Here is a 16,725-nt window from a genome sequence, read left to right as displayed (position 1 = left end):
TGGAAGGCAATTCACAGTTATCCAGTGAGGAAGCTTGGGATTCAAATCTGCTTCCTCCTCCATTTCCAGCTCAAGTGATGTCATCATAGATACGTATCAACTCCTCCATCTATCTGCTTCTCCTCCCACCCTCTTCCCTCTCCCCTTTGTACTTTAAAAAATGTTTGAATATGATCACATTACAACGCAAGTGTGCAATAATAATAATACCTTTTTTCTGGGGACGCTCCTGGAAGCTAACCTTAAGTCAAAAACCAGGAGTCAACATTCCTGCCCCTGCCTCCCCCATCTCCCCCTCCAGCATCTAAATGCACTTTACTTTCATGATTTAAAATGCAGTGGGGCACTTCGTAACTTTTGTGCAGATAAACAGCTGTGCAATGGTGGCTGATGTGCTTTGTTAGCATGCATGCATCGTGACTGAGCACACAATAACACAATAACACCCCCCCCTTTCCAGGCTTGAATTATTCAAGAGCCATGGGAATTGAGGGATGAGCGATTAAAAAAAAATGGATTGCATTACTGTACAAGTGTGTTATTGAGCATGTTCAAACCAAAAAAGGGGAAGGCATGATTGGAGTTGGATCCACCACATCCTTGATAAAAATGCAGAACACATCCTGCGATTGGAGTCCTGACTAGTGACAGGAAAGAATCGCAAATGCAGAATGCCAGGAGCAAATTCAGAATCTACATTTAGAATCCAACATGGTAAGATAAACGCTGGCAAATCATAACTGCAGAAACAGTTTCAGAACTAAAGAGCTAAGTCTATTTAAGCTTTGTGCATTGTAAATATACAACTGGGATTTTCTGATAAGCATTTTAAGGCTTTTTAGCCTGCCTTGCAATACTATGATTCCCAGGTTGCTTACAGATAATTGCTTGCAGAGTATCCTTTCCCTCAAGTCTGCAATTTAGCCCAAAAGAAAAATGGTTGCAAAGAGTAATGAAAATATGGTGTGGGCACTCAAGGCATGAGAAAGCAGGTTTTCGATTCAAGCATCTGAGGAATACTGGGCCATTAGTGTGATGACCGAAGTATATCAGACAGCTAACAGTCATTGTGGTCCTCTGGGCAAAAATCTCCCTAGGGTCCTCTTCACACCATCAAGACCCAATGCTAACGTTATATGAAAACATGAGTTGCTTTTTGCATAAATAACAACACAGGTTTTATTTATATAATTTGCCCATTGCTTGTTGCAAAAGGCTATGACACAAAACTGCCTTCTTCCACCCAGATTTAAAATGGCATCCACCTAATTTAGGCCCATGTTCCTGAATGGGAGCTTTCCCAATTCCAAACAAATAGGAGGGACAAGAATGCAGGTTTCAGACTCCAGCCTGGTTCCTTCAGCTAACATGGTCTCTGCCACTGTCATTTCTTACTAGCACCCTAAACTCCTCATTGACATCACCAATCAGGGCCTATTAGGCATGTATCAGTTTTCAATGTAGTCAGTTTGCTAACCCTTTTAAATCGTAATTAAAAATGTTTTTAAAACATTCCCATTTATGCATGAGTTGTGATACTGCGTTGTTTCCCCCCTGGTGATTATGCACCTAAAAAGTCCCTACAATAAGGGGATGAGAGTTTGAGGAAGGCAAAGTCATTCACATTCCAGCTAATGTTGTCTTCAATTAGCATTTCAATTGTAGCCAGTATCTTTAAGATAGAGAGTCTTGGTCTGATGAAATCAAGCTACGAAGGACTGATTTCTGGGGAAAATCACTCTAAACTAGATACCAGAGAGCCAACTGGAGTTAAGGCAAAACCCCTTCCTTTCTAAGAAAAAGCCACATGGAACACCCAGGCTGTTCTCGGCCTATTAGGGCAATGGAGACTGAATCAAATTGCATGTTTACCTGATCGCTGATACTGAAGAAGCAGAAATCAGCAGCAGGCCCCTTGAGCCCCCCTGCCACCTGCATGGTCACTGATCAGAGGTAGAGCTTTGTAGTCACAGGAGCATTCGTGGAAGGCTGTGGAGGAATTGCATATCACAGGGTCATTTCCACTAATTCACATAGCAATAACATTGGCTGAGTTGTCAGGGCAAATGGCATGTTCACGTGCTCACTGACAAAGTCAGAGTATCAGCAGCAGGCGCTCGAGCTTCCATTGATAGACGAGGGACTGCAAGCAGAAAAGGGGAGGAGACCAAAAACATGCTGACATTTATGCATTTAAAAAAAGTTCTCAGTGCTGTAACACAAGAAAAGTCACTGTAAAACTAGTTTCAGAAGCTTCACTGATAAAACGCTGCACAAACTGTGAACAGTGTTGCAATGCAATAACGAAAAAAGTGCAACATTAAGAATGAAAAAATAAGACATCATTTTTGGCAGTCTTTGTTGCGAGTTTTCTGTGATGCATAGTATATCCAGGTCTCTGACACACAGAGAGTAGAAACATTGTAAGGATAAAGCAGAGGAGAGGAGAATGATGGAACAGTATTTATTTATTTATTTATTTATTTGGATTTCTATACTGCCCATTCTTTGCAGCCCTGGGCAGTTTACATTGAAACATTATCTAACTTTACATGGAACATATGAACAACTTTCAAACAACTTTCAAAACATAACAGTTCAATACCTTTGGATCCCCCATGGGGAGAAATTAGAATTTAATATGTGAATCAGAGTTTCTTTTGAATTAATGTTCTTTGGATGACTGCCAATGATCGTCAATGAAATAGGAGCGTTTGCTATTTCCTCCATTCTCAAAAGATGAGTAATCCTTTAAAAGAGTTTATACTATTTAGAAAGAGCAACAAAATTTGATTTAGCCAAACTTTAATGTATACTAAAATTAATTATACCTGTAACTAAGGCAGTAAGTAGAAAATATTGCCTTAATTTTCTACCAGAAATTGAATTGACTTCCTGTTCTCGTTAATGCATTGTTGTTATTCTTTCTAATTATAGCTGGAATTAGAAACCTTTTTGATTATCATCAGATTTTGAGGGGCGGTTTTAGTTTCTGCATCATTTCATGCTTAGTTTACATTATAGTTAATTATTAGCAGTAGTTCGTAATATAATAAAAATGACAAATTAATCTTAATTTTCATATTTGTGTTTTTCTTACTAAATCTTCCTAAAGGTGATGTTATCATATCATACGAAATATAAAATCCAGTGGTTTTGCTGGTGTACATAACATTGCTGATCAATGAACGATGAGAAGACTTTCCTCCATGCAGTCTGTGCCTTTCTCTGCCCTTCATATAAGTCTAACCCCCAATTCCACTCTTTCCTATTTCTTTCTAACTTCAGATTCATTTCCCCATAATACTAGCCCTTTGCTCCCTTTCCTTTCCCATCATAATAGGGTTACTTTCTTCTGCACAGCTTGCTTCATGTGCATAGGACTGATGAGGGGAATTTTTGGCCAGTTTTGTATTATTGCTGCAGCCCCCCAGTCACGTTGCTCTGGAAAGCCCCCCATCCCTCAGCAACAACCGACAGGGCTATTCACTGAGGGATTTGCAGAGGGAAGGGAAAGATAGCAAACATACCCCCATGTGAATTTGCTCTGTTCCTGGGACTATTCATTCCAAACCAAAATCTCTTGAACAGGACTCTTGTATTTCTGCTCCCTAACATGTTCATGGCAAAGCTTCCATGCTACAAGCACATTGCAGTGTAAAGTAAAGTGTAGAATAGTGTAGGGAAAATAAGAAGTGAAACAAAGAACCATAGTGACCTGAGATAACACAGTAGTCTAAAAAGGTAACATGTTTCCATCTAACCATGGTGTGGTGACAAGTAGTTTTGACGTGGGAATAGGGTTTCCAGCCCAGTTCCTAGTTGGCAAATATTTGGAGATTTTTGGGGTAGAAGAAGAAGAAGAAGAGTTGGTTCTTATATGCCGCTTTTCCCTACCCGAAGGAGGCTCAAAGTGGCTTACAGTCGCCTTCCCATTCCTCTCCCCACAACAGACACCCTGTGAGGTGGGTGAGGCTGAGAGAGCCCTGATATCACTGCTCGGTCAGAACAGTTTTATCAGTGCCTTGGCGAGCCCAAGGTCACCCAGCTGGGGAGCGCAGAATCGAACCTGGCATGCCAGATTAGAAGTCAGCACTCCTAACCACTACACAAAACTGGCTCTCACCTGGGAGAGTGGGGTTTGGGGAGGGGAGGGACTTCACTGAGGTATAACACCACAGAGTTCACCTCCCAAAGGGACCATTTTCTCCAGGTGAACTGATCTCTTTTGACTTGGAAATCCCTTGGAATAGCAGGAGGCCACTTCCTGAATATTGACAACCAAAAGTGGAAATGAAAGGCTGGGACTGTGTGAGCACATTGAGCCCAAGAACTGGAGATCACTTTCTATTTGTTTAATGATCTTAAAATATTAAACCAGCTCCAGGTTGCTTCTGCTACTGTTCTGACCAAGTCATGAATAGTGAAGTCTTTAGTTCTCGAATCTTTCATTTCATGAGGAGGCAATCTTTAGATGAGATGGTCACAAAATGTGGCATTCAAACTGTTGTGGAAGTGTATGAGAAACCTACCATGGTTGTGGCCTGCTGCAGATTTTTGAATATCGGGAAGGCCATCATATAGGGCTGCCATACCATGTATTACCCAAGGGTCTCATGGTAAGGGCCTCAGAGATGCATCTCTGCAGAAGGAGTCTGGTGCGAATTATGGTTTTTAGCTGTGATACTGAAATGTCCAGCTTTATTATTTATTTATTTATTTATTTATTTATTTATTTATTTACTTACTTACTTATTGTATTTCTATACTGCCCTCCCTGAAGGCTCAGGGCAGTTTACAGGAAACAACAAAATAGTACAAGTAACATACCATTTAGTTGGTCATAAAAGGTTATAATAAAATGTATTGGTTCACTAAGAAAAGATGTTGGCAAGTTTTCTTTATTTCCAATTATGACTGAACAAAATAGGCTATTTCTGCCCTTAAATGGTTATGTTTTTGAGTTGATGTATTGTGATGTGTGATATATAGCAATGGATTATTTTTATAAACCGTCCTTCAGGATTATCATGGCCAAAATCTGTAATACAAATTATTTTAAATAGACAGTTAGCTGCAATTATGTAAGTCAGCTCAAAGAAATTGATTCTTCAGGAAGAGTTCCGGAAGATGTTCCTAATAGAGCGGTTCCTCAGTGGAACAGGCTTCCTCAGGAAGTGGTGGGTTCTCCTTCTTTGGAAGTTTTTAAGCAAAGGCTAGATAGTCATCAGACAGAAATGCTGATTTTATGAACTTTGGCAGATTGTGAGTGGGTGGGCAGGAAGGGATGTGCCAGTGTTGGTGTGTTGCCCTATCCTTGCATACCAGAGAATTGTTGATTGACACTGTGGGATGGTAGGTGAATATCCTCCAGGCAAGACTGGATTCTGAAGATTTTTGGTGGTGGAGAGAGAGATCATTTTGGCATGAAATTTGGGTTACTGTAGGTAGGCAGGTAGTTGTGAGTTCCTGCATTGTGCAGGGGGTTGGGCTAGATGACCCTGGAGGTCTCTTCCAACTCCATAATTCTATGATTCTAAGAGGGAACAAAAGTTGTATGTTCACTGCTTTGGCTACTTAGTCTTAGTTAAGATTTGTATACTGAAAGATTCAGTTTCATAATGGCTGTGCTGCTTGTAGCTGATTGCATTTCCTTTTCCTCTTTGCCTACTCTTGGCAAACATGTGGATGCTGCACTTTGTGAGCAGCTTAAGAAAATATCCAAGAGGCAGGACCTTGTCATCATGGGTGACTTCAATTTCACAGATGTGTGCTGGGAAACAAACTCTGTGAAGCGTCCTAAGTCATGCAACTTTCTGACCTGCCTGGCTGACAATTTCATTTATCAAATGATAGATGAACCCACAAGAGGTTCAGCCATACTGGACTTAATACTGACCAACAGGCAAGAGTTGGTGGATGAGGTGAAGGAGGTGGGGACCCTAGGGGGAAGTGACCATGTCCTCATAGAATTCCTTTTGAGATGGGGAGCCAAGGAAGCTTGTAGCCAGACGCGGATGTTGGATTTTCGTAGGGGAAACTTTAATAAACTCAGAGACATGATGTCATACCATGGACGAGAATGCTGGAAGGGAAGGGAGCATGTGAAGGGTGGGCGCTACTCAAACAGGAGCTATTGCATGCTCAATCAATGACTATCCTAGAAAGACGAAAACACTGCAGGAGCTCTAAGAAGCCTATTTGGATGAACAGAGAACTTCAAGAGAACTTCAAGAGTACTGTGTGCAGTTCTGGAGGCCTCACTTCAAGAAGGACGTAGATAAAATTGAAAAGGTACGGAGAAGAGTGACGAAGATGATCTGGGGACAAGGGACCAAGCCCTATGAAGATAGGTTGAGGGACTTGGGAATGTTCAGCCTGGAGAAAAGGAGGTTGAGAGGGGACATGATAGCCCTCTTTAAGTATTTGAAAGGTTGTCACTTGGAGGAGGGCAGGATGCTGTTTCTGTTGGCTGCAGAGGAAAGGACGCACAGTAATGGGTTTAAACTTCAAGTACAACGATATAGGCTAGATATCAGGAAAAAAATTTTTCACAGTCAGAGTAGTTCAGTAGAGGAATAGGCTGCCTAAGGAACTCCCCCTCACTGGCAGTCTTCAGGCAAAGGTTGGATACACACTTTTCTTGGATGCTTTAGGATGCTTTGGGCTGATCCTGCGTTGAGCAGGGGGTTGGACTAGATGGCCTGTATGGCCCCTTCCAACTCTATGATTCTATGACTTATATAATTCCATGGCCTGTTGTGCATGGCAGCGGCCACAGCAGCCCTCTGCCTGTTGCTAGCAGCAGGGTAGCATGCCCCACCGCAGCTGGAGAATGCATGGGCAAAGGAATCCCCTGGCACACACAGATCGCCCTGACGTTATGCCTATGCATATTGCCGGGGTTGGGAGGGCCCACTGCACTGCACTGCGCAGCGGCGACAGAAGCGGGGGAGTGGGTGGGGGCACAGAGGCCCCACTGCACACTGGCATTAGGCTGTAGTGCTGGCATGCAAAATTGTGGTTTGTTTTTTTGGCAAACCACTGAGATGACCTCTTTAGTGTCTGGTATGACAGCCAAAACCAAACTGACCTTTAGGCACAGGTTTACTTGGATACATTTAAAAAATCAGTGTTGGTGTCTCTGGGATTAAGAACTCACTAGGGCTAAAATTAAAGTGTGTGACTGGATTTTTTAAAAAAAGTTTATCAGCACAATAGTAGGAAGATGAGGATGCCTGGAAGAGCTTGGAGGCTCCTGGCCTGTTGTGATGTCTTGTCTTGCCTCCAAGACACAAAACTAGATTTTTAAAGCTTCCTTCCTGGAAATGAATGAGCTCCATCATCCAGGGAGATCTTAGTCATTTCTGTGCGAGAAATATTTGTTTTTAATTCTGTTGGCTGGGGAAATGCTTCAGGTGTAAGGAAGAACAGGAAGATTTATGTAATGGGTTAAACAGACTGTTTTTAGCTTATATAATATCATCATTCAAATTGTATATTTTGTTTCCAGCCTTGAGAAATGGTGAAAAACAAGGTCTAACTACTAAATCTCCGTTTGACTACCCAGTGCTTTGCATATTTAACCTCTATAATAATAGAGGGCCATGGTTGTTGTTGTTGTTGTGTTTTTTGCAAGGCAGTTTGATTTAAAAAACATTTTTTTAAAAAAGGGGATATTGCCCAGTATTACAAAAACATTTTTTAAGGGTTGTTTGCTTTCAAGCAGCTCTTCTCCTAACCCATTTTTTTCATTATCTGTTGAATTATAATACCATACAGATTTAAGTTTCCTTTCTTTCTGTTGGGTTTTCCTAATGTTTCCATGTCACCCTTGTGGGTTGCTTTAGAGTTTTTGTGTTTCCCACTAAATAAAGTTAGTCAAATGGAAATTAACAAACAATTCCATGTGAGGCAAAAACAATTTATTTCCTAAGAAATAGCAACAAGCTTCTTTACTTGGTAATTGGATATTGAACACCTTTTGAGAGAAATTAAAAAGTGTTGTCTTTTCAAATTCAGCTCTGGCGCAGCAAATGATATACTTCTAAGGAAAGGATTGGAAATAGGAGTATAGCCAGCAACCTATTTTAGCGGTTATTTTTTTCCAAGGGAAACAATTGTCTCATTAAGTATCAAGTTACTTTTGTAAGCACTCTGTGAAGTGCTAAGTTCTTTTGAACTTGCTCAAGGAAAACAATTGTCATCATTAAGGTGGAGTTACATTTTCAAGTATTTTGAACACAAATTTTTCAAAGGTGGTATCATAGAAGATACCTACAAACCATTGTTTGCACTTATGCCAAATTTTGTTTCCAAGGGGGACCTGCTTTCTGTATGGCAAAAAGAGTAAATGGAAGCTTACGGTTTATGTTTACTGTTTGAAATGTACTCCAGCATCTATTAGAATTCTTGTGATGCCTTTGTCACTGAGGAAAATACTGCAAGCAGATAAGGGGAGGAGACCAAAAACATGCTGACATTTATGCATCAAAAAAACTCAGTTCTCAGTGCTGTAATACAAGAAAAGTCACCGTAAAGCTAGTCTAAGAAGCCTCACTGATAAAATGCTGCCAGAACTGTGAACAGCATTTGCAATGCAATAACAAAAATAACATGATGGGTTTCATGCTGTGAAAATGATGCCATGTTAGGAATTAAAAAATAAGACATTGTTTTTGGTAGTCTTTTGTGCATAATACAGCCTGCCTACCCTACATCAATTCTGGTTCTGCAGATCTGAAGAAGTGTGCTTACATATGAAGGCGTATACCTTAAATAAAACTTTATTGGTCTTAAAGGTGCCACTGGACTAAAATTTTGTTCTGCTGCTTCACAACAACACAACTACCTTCCCGGCAATAAAACTATAATGTTGTGTTAACCTGAAGGTTTTAAAAAATATTTGCAGACAGTCTATTTATTCTGATGGCCCATAAGCCTGAGAGTGTGTTCTGGTTGGGTGGGATTTCAGGCTTCAGTGATAATTCATATTATATTCATGAAAAATTCTGAATTTAGGATTCAGTCTTATTCAACTTGCATTTCTGCCTGACTTGATTTTCAATGGCATAATACACTTTGAAAGTCCGTGGCCTCATGCCAGAACAACAGTTTCTGCGTGGTCTGCATGGATCGGACTAAAAAGTGCTCTTTCATTTTTCCACGTATTGTGTTTGCAACCTCTGAGTTTGTATTAACCTTGGCACATGGCTGTTACAAAGTTGGCAAGGTCAGTTTGCAAGAGTTCCCCTTCTCGGTTTATGAGGTAGCATTTGATTTGCTAGTTACACAGACTGCAGGAAACAAAGGGATTTATGAATAATATATGTAACAGTTGATGATACAAATAGTTGCTTATATTAGTGGAGAAGTTTTCCTATAATAAAGTTAGGGATACCTAAAAACATTGCTCTTATACTTGTGTCCTGGATAGTACAGAATGTTTCTGCAGTCACAATAAAACCAACATATTACCCTACGTATTATTTTGAGTTCAATGTTGTATTTGGCTAATCACTATAGTCCCGCAAAAATATGTGTAAATCCTGTGGTAAAATCATTAGGAGAACAATCCTGAGCAGGTCTACTCAGAATACTATTGGGCTCTATTAAGTGTAGTGCAACTCCAAAAAAGTGTCCTTAGAATTGTACTGCTCTAAGCTGGACATTACTTTATCTACATAAACACTGGGGTGAGCCCCTACAGGCTGTTTCTCATGTGATCTGTTGTGTGTAAATAGAATATTTTTATTTATTAAAATACATTTAAGTCATCTTTCTCCATGAAAATGTGAAGTCAGAAGTGTTTAACAAATCATGTAATATCTAGAGTTGCCAATTTCAAGTTGGGAAATTCCTGGCACATAGGGGAGGGACCTCAGCAAGGTATAATAACTTAGATTCCACCATCCAAAGCAGCCATTTTCTCCAGGCTAGACTAATCTGGAGATCAGCTGTCATTCTGGGTAATCTCCAAGCCCTATCTGGAATTTGGCCACCCCAGTTATGGTGTTGCAAAGGGATGTGTATAACTTCTGCAGCTTTCTTGGAAGTTGATCTGTGTGATTGATTCCCTTAGCCTGTGGCATGTTCCTGGCTTTAGTGTGGGAGCATGGGGTGAATCTCGGCACCTAGCCCAAGCAGCTTGCACAAGGCTCTATGCTTTCTGTTCAGCTTCCTGGGCCCCAGGCCATGCTTGTAAGTGGAAGGCTGAAAAGGCCACAGACTGACAAAGCTTCCTAGAAAGAAGTACATACAGGTCTTCCTCAGAGAAAGAAGAAGGGACACAAAATCCTAGAGGTTGCCTTGGAACAGTCTTGTATGCATTGAATCTGGAAGGTATCCTGGGGGAATATTTGTCTAATGGCTTGTGGTGGCACTTGGCAGCCCTGAGCACAGGGCCTTTTCTAGTTAAGTAACACAAATTAATTGTGTATCCCTGATTTAGCACTGGCAACAGTGGAACATGGTAAATGCTGAATGGCAGGAAGGCAGCAAGAAAGATGCAGGCTTGGTCTTTCCTGGCTCAGAAATCCAGGAAAAGTTCTTTAGGCAAAACGTCCGTGTAGAATGAGGACAAGCAAGAAAACTGGTAGGAGTATAGGGAAACCAGCCCTGAGTGGCCAGCTTAACACTGGGATGGAATTCTGGCTATAGTAAATAACTAGCACCATTGTTTTCTGTAAAGACCAAACAATGAATATAATGATCTCTTATAAAGAAGAAAAAGGGAGAATTCTGAAGAGAACACAGTACAGCAACAATGGACCCCAGTTAGGGCCTTCCTCCCAGATTTATTGTGGTCTCAAACACCCACTGAAAGAAGTGGGAGTCGGGGAAGTGCCAAGAATGAAGAATAGGCATAATGGCTTGTTTGCCAGGGGTGGACTGCCTTAACCGCTCTTGATGTCTTGGCTATATCTAGGGGTTGTGTTGTTTGGCATTTATAGAGTGATGTAATGTGCTTTCTAGTATTTCTGAATGCTACAAAGGTAATTTGCCATTATGTTAAGAAAGCCTTCTTAGCCTCAGGGATCTAGATTGAAAAGTTTATGCATGCCACGGGTTCCTGGTCTCTGTATAGGCGGCAAAAATACTTCAGTGTTGTCATTCAGCATTTCTTATGCAACAATTAATCCCTGGGCAGGGAACAGAATATTTAAAATACCTTTTAGCATTTTCTCAAAAATACACAGGAATGTTAAGAAGGTAATCTATATGTATTCTACTGAAACGTAAATTGGGGAGGATCTTTTTGATTTGAATTGGTTTCATGTATTTAAATGTCAATCTGCATTTCCCTTCCTGGAAATGCAGGACTAAGGTCTTTTTCTTCCTCTGTTCTCTCTGTACTCCCTGCCCCCCCCCCACACACAAGTAGTCTGTGCATGTGGTTTTCTATAATCTGAGGTACAGTTTGAAGCTGAGATGGCCCCAGAAGCTATAGCCATAAATCCATGAGTGGCTGGTTCCATTATTATGGGGTATATATAAATTGACCATGCATTTGAGTTGTGAAAAATGGGAAGGTAGTGCGAATGTCATAGCAAATAAATGGATGCATCAGTTTAGTGTTACATTTTCTTATAGAGTAGGTTTTATTTATGGAGAGATTAAGCTGGGCTCTCATGTCAGTCATGTGATGCAATCTAGGAACTTTTCAACCTTGTTTTCTTAAATATGAACTCTGTATGGGGCACTTTTTTGGGTGCAAAACATTGAATCATCTGTTAAAATAACCTCCATTTTTGCAAGATTTTGAGGGGCCATGCTATCCTGGACAAAACTGCTTGATTCCTGGGAAATGCTAACTGACCTTCATTGAGCAGTGGGTAGCAGAACTTGTTTATCTTTGCTTGTGGAGAGCTATTTGATTACCATTTTGTTATGAACAGGGTCTTCTGAACTTGCTGGGATATGTGTAGTGAGCTTTATTCATGGTGGCAACATGTGGAGTAATGAGGAGGGAGAAAGAAGCATCAGGACTCACAGACTGTCTTTAAGCAGTGGCTGGACAGCTACTTATCATGGATGCTTTAGGCTGATCCTGCATTGAGCAGGAGGTTGGATTGGACGGCCTGTGTGGCCCCTTCCAACTCTATGATTTTATGAATGCTTTGCCCTGGATGCATGATTTCTTGTAAGACTGAACTTTTAAAATATGGTCTTCTGAAGTTAAAAATACATAACATTTCTGCCTCCAAGACAAGGGTAAACCAATGGGAAGTGGGTGGGGGGAAGCAGAACACTGAAGTTATTGATTACTTGAAGGTCTTCGAAGAGAGCAAGAAAGCGGCATATAAGAACTAACTCTTCTTCTTCTTCTTCTTCTTCTTCTTCTTCTTCTTCTTCTTCTTCTTCTTCTTCTTCTTCTTCTTCTTCTTCTTCTTCTTCTTCTTCCTAGTGGACTACAATTTCAATTTTGGGGCTATTAAACATGAAAGTGGCTGCAGCCATCATAAACAGTGCATGCTGAGTGTTTATTAATCATGCGAGTGGGGGGAACTGAGGAATAAACATGGGTGCTTACCCTCAATTTATATTCTCCAATGTTCCAATAGGACAGTAGTGTATATGTGATTCCAGGTCTATGTAGAATAATAAATTTGGGATTAAATCTTGTGTGTGCATGAACATTTATTAGTGTGCTTTCTGATGTGTACATTTGGGCTCACTGGCTATATATTATTCTAGACTACTCAGTGTTTGTAACAAATGCCTAATAAAGGTTTTGTGATAATGAATATTGCTTGTTTTACTTGGGATACATTCAATAAAAAACATCTATCAATATTTCAGAACACAAAGAGACACTACTCCATCTTGTGATGAGACTGGGTTTAGTTGAACTTTCGCAGTTCGTGCTATCTCTCCCAGGCGGGACAGATGCCGTCATCCTGCCTAATGAAGATGAGTCTACACCGCTGGATTTGGCCCTACAGAACGGACACTCCAGTCTTGTCGAAATAATAACCAAGTAAGTAGCTTAAGAGCACAGTCCAATGGCTACTCTTGTTGCTTTGTTAGTTTCATTGGATTTCTCCATTGTGGCTCTTGAAGTGGAATCATTCTCTGACAAGCTTTCTCAACAGGGGCTTCATGAAAACCTGAGGTTTCTCAACAGCTCTGGAAAGGTCTCTCTGATTGTGTGGAAGTTAATTCATTTTAAAGAATTTTTTTAAGTTAAGAAAAATTATTGGGTGATGTGACCATATATGGCCAATGATGAGCCTGGAGGGGGTGGAAGAGGGAGGGGCCCCAGTTATAAAAATCCTTGCTGGCCAAGGCTCATTGTTCCGGCCCTGTTCCTGGCCCGGCGCAGTAGGCCGCTGGGCTGCATCTGGTGTTGGGGGTAGGGGGCAACAGAGCATGATGTCATATCTGGTAGGAGTCCCTGGGTGATATCACTTCTGGTGACATGTCACTTCTGGGAGCATGGCAGGGAGATATGGCCTGCTGACGTCACTTTTGGGGTTTCTCAAAACCTGAATAATGTTTCAAGGGTTTCTCAACAGTATAAAAGCTGAGAAAGGCTGCTCTAAAATTAAAAGTCTGTCTTAAATGGACTTATGCTGATCATTTGCTTACATCCCAATATAATACTCAGACTTGGACTACCTTTTGGAGTTGATATTTCCTTTTGAAGTCTACCTATGTCAAGGCCTTGGAACAAATAATAGTGTGATGAAAATAATACGGGGAGATCAACTCCTAATCTTGTTCACAATCTATGTGTTCTGTTCACAAGCTTTGATTATCTTCTTCACAAAATAACAGTCCAGCCAAAGAAAAAAACTGAAAGGAAGGACAGATAAACATCAATGTAATCTCCTAAGAAAAGCATTGGTTCTTGTTTGTGTTCATACATGTCCCTATCAGAAATTCAGAGTCATGCAAATTAGAACTTTATTATTTTATTTTATTTATTTACTTTACCTACACCTCCCCTACCCCCCAGTGGGAACTCAAGGTGGCTTACATATTTTTCCTCTCCTCCATTTTATTCTCACAACAACCCTGTCAGGTAGCCTAGTCTGAGAGGCTCTGACTGGCCCATGGTCATCCAGTGAGCTTCCAGAGCAGTGTGGAGATTTAGTCTTGGTTCTGGTTCTCCCAGATCCTACCACAACTGTAGCTGTAAGTTTCTGCATTGTGGAGGGGGTTGGAGTAGATGACTCTGGAAGTCCCTTCCAACTCTATGATTCTACCCTGACACTCTACCCACTATGCCAGGCTGACTCACTTTCTCTCTGAGCAAGTTAAGCTGGATTCTCTAGTTGTGTGTGACTTGCTTTTGGTTAACTTGATTCTCTTGGTTTCTTCTCCTTTTGTAACCTCAATGGGCGTTTTTTTCCCTAGTGGAAAGTACTGTATTTTCTTTAATTTAAATGCACAGAAACATAGTGCATGCACATGCTGATAACTCAACCACTTCTTTCTTACTCCTTGCTTGGTTTGTTTTATCCCAGATTTGGACTCTCTGATCTCCTCTTCAAAGAGTTCTTTTGTCTGGGGCACTTCAGCCTCACTTTGTGGTCTGTTTGTTCCACACAAGACAGTGTATCTTTCGAAGCACTTGATATTCTATCTCTTACGTTGATGTACCTGAGCTTTGTGAGTTGCATAGTGGCAGCTCATTTGAATCACCACCTATTTGTCTTTGCCCTTCGTTGCTAAATCATTGTAATACATTGCCAGGAAAGTCTCTGGAAGAGAAAGAAAAACAACCAAAAGCGAATCAAGAGAAATAATATACTTAAAATATTGCTTTTCCTTTTTCTTGGCTTTGGAATCAATTCCCCTTTTGTTTATGGCTTTATATAACATACAGTTTGTGTGAAATTATGCATGCAAATGAGGAAATGACTCAATAACTCTGTTATCACACATGTTGTTATGAATGTCTCGCTTGTTTGGAACATTCAAACAATGCAACATTCCCTTGAGATGGTCTGTTTTGCACTGCAGTATGCTAATAAGCTTGGTAGCTGCCAGTTCAGCTAGGCTGCTGTATGTGGCGATGCCCCTGGTAAAATGGGCTGCTTCTCTTTACAGCTAACAGGCAAATCTAGGTGTAGCTGCTAGACCCCTTTTTTAAAAACACTATTCCCCCCCACTCTGTCCCTTCCCCACTTTGACTTCTTGGGCAACAGCTTCTCCAGCTGTGCTTTTTGTTTCATGCTGCATTCGCCTGAGAACTTTGCAATAGGTAGGTTCGAATTTGAAATGGTGGAACTTGGAGAAAGTGAGGGGTTGCATGCTTTTGTGATGTGGTTGCTTGTGCCCTGCACTCTTCCTCTAATGTGTGACTGTGTGTTTTAGAGCCCAGGTCAGCCGTCCATTTGAGATATCACAAGCGGAGCTTGGCGAGAATGCTGTCCTACAATTTGTGCATTCATCGGGATCTTTGATGCTGACATTTAATCATACCACAGACCATTCACTAGAATCCGACATCCAACTCTTCAGGAAATACCTCTGGGACAGAGCTTTTCTTCACAAGGTAAGTGCCCAAACTGCTGAGACATTGAGAAGTATCTTTTCAGTGCGATTCTTCATCTGTTATTCTGGTAGTTGTTCTGTTCTTTAGATGAAACTGTCCGGAAAACAGTCAGAGCTCTTGTTCTTTGTATGTTTTATTTTTTCTGCACCAACAGCTTCATTCCTGACAGGGTGGTGTGTAGCACAAGGAAGCAGGAGACAAACCAACAAACCACTGTCTTGTGTTTACAGTTTAACTAAAAGGATGGATCAGTCCTAGCCTTTGATGTGATTTCTGCCAATTTATCATTCTTGCTATGTTTGCTGAACTCTTCTGCCTGCCTTTGGGAGGTGGATCTATTCAAAGGTGTCTCGATGCTCTTGTACAGCAGATTGTCCTGTGTTAACACCCTGGGATATGTTTAGGAAAAGCACAGGGGCAGATGCCCTTTCCCCTTCCCCTATAGCCCTATGTTTGGGAAACTTTCCTCCTGCTGTTTCTTTGTCTTGTTCAGAAGTTTAGAATGAGGATAAAAAAATTAAACTTAAAAATGTTGCGTGGGGGAGTTTGGATGTGTATTAAAGCTTTAATTTAGATCAATTCCACTTACAGGGCAATTAGGTGCTTGGGGCAGCATATATGGTTGAGGCAAAAGGAGGTGGGCTATGCCTGACCCAACAATATGGCTTCTGTGGCGCAGTTCAAGGGCATTGGTAGGAAATGTCTAGAGGAGTACATCGTACAGAGAGTAAACAGGATTTCCTGGGCAGACAAGCAGCAGAGGTTGTTCAGAACATGGAAGAAAAACTATAAACAGATGTTCATGAAACTGCTTAAGATTAGACGTCAAAAAGACTGGGGCAAATTAACGGGTGAGGTGCTCACCTTTTGTCAGTCAATTCTTTGTAGCAAGATTAAACCAGAGTCCCACAGCATCTTAAAGATGAATAAAATTCATTCTAGTACAAATTTTCCCTCAGCTGTGATCTCTATTTGCTCTGTTCACGTGTTAAATTAAATGTGTGTGTACACAAGTTCGTTTATGTGTACATGTGTTGAGTGACTCTTTTTTCACATATTCAGTGCATCTAGTGATGCATGCAGCTGTAAAGCCAAGTGTCAAATGGCATCCTAGTCAGCATCATACTAAAGAGAGGGAATGCTGCAAATAGGTAAGGCTCATTCAGGTGGTTGTATTCAAACATGGGCTGGTTATATTCAAACATGGGATAAGCATATGT

At 40.9% G+C, this 16,725-nt stretch overlaps 1 protein-coding gene across 3 annotated transcripts in view; it reads left to right on the top strand.

Annotated features, from left to right (window-relative positions):
* ARHGEF28 (Rho guanine nucleotide exchange factor 28) overlaps window positions 1-16,725 on the top strand; it is a 160,777-nt gene that overhangs the window by 37,966 nt on the left and 106,086 nt on the right. For 2 of the 3 annotated variants that reach the window (XM_077347418.1, XM_077347417.1), the window contains exons 5-6: window positions 12,802-12,979; window positions 15,325-15,505. In XM_077347418.1, the coding sequence (XP_077203533.1) occupies window positions 12,802-12,979; window positions 15,325-15,505 (359 nt within the window). Of the gene's footprint in view, window positions 1-12,801; window positions 12,980-14,996; window positions 15,212-15,324; window positions 15,506-16,725 lie in introns of those variants that run through there. The other variant, XM_077347419.1, reaches the window with a different exon arrangement.

Source organism: Paroedura picta, chromosome 7 (assembly GCF_049243985.1).
Source record: "Paroedura picta isolate Pp20150507F chromosome 7, Ppicta_v3.0, whole genome shotgun sequence".
Lineage (NCBI taxonomy): Eukaryota > Metazoa > Chordata > Lepidosauria > Squamata > Gekkonidae > Paroedura > Paroedura picta.
The sequence above is the reverse complement of the archived record's forward strand: the minus strand, read 5'-3'. Positions and strand labels throughout refer to the sequence as shown.